The sequence below is a fragment of the Penaeus monodon genome, chromosome 34, assembly GCF_015228065.2.
Source record: "Penaeus monodon isolate SGIC_2016 chromosome 34, NSTDA_Pmon_1, whole genome shotgun sequence".
Classification (NCBI taxonomy): domain Eukaryota; kingdom Metazoa; phylum Arthropoda; class Malacostraca; order Decapoda; family Penaeidae; genus Penaeus; species Penaeus monodon.
This window is the reverse complement of record NC_051419.1, coordinates 12,647,293-12,647,678: the sequence shown is the minus strand read 5'-3', so window position 1 is coordinate 12,647,678 and position 386 is coordinate 12,647,293. Positions and strand designations below refer to the sequence as shown.

Here is a 386-nt window from a genome sequence, read left to right as displayed (position 1 = left end):
TAGTGGCGCGCAGAGCGTGGTGTGAAGAGCCGCCATGATTGCGCCGAGGTTCCCGGCCACCTGAATCACTGTTTTCCCCTCGAATATCCCCCTGTGTGTGTCGGAAAGCGAAATCCATCAAAATGGACCGATCGTAGGTGTCGGCCGCCTTGCTTAGCGGTGGGCTCAGCGCCGCTCGGCCCCCCCGTGAGAGTGAATTATGGAGTGTTTCGTGGGTGGTGTTCCTCGGCCAGGGATCGCGTAGAGAGGCTCGGGAAAATGAGCAAGTTCCGGGCGAGGCAGCTGGACGCCGCCAAGCCCATCCCCGTGTTCAGGCAGGAGGACATCCCCGACTATGCCGAGTTCAACGCCATCAACCGCACGGTGCCCCAGATGCCCACGGGGAT

At 61.7% G+C, this 386-nt stretch overlaps 1 protein-coding gene across 1 annotated transcript in view; it reads left to right on the top strand.

Annotated features, from left to right (window-relative positions):
- Positions 1-6: 6 nt before the first annotated feature.
- LOC119594819 (enhancer of polycomb homolog 1-like) overlaps positions 7-386 on the top strand; it is a gene marked incomplete in the record, with an annotated part of 44,199 nt that continues 43,819 nt past the window's right edge. The window contains 1 exon segment of the mRNA XM_037943909.1: positions 7-386. Coding sequence (XP_037799837.1) covers positions 259-386 — 128 coding nt within the window.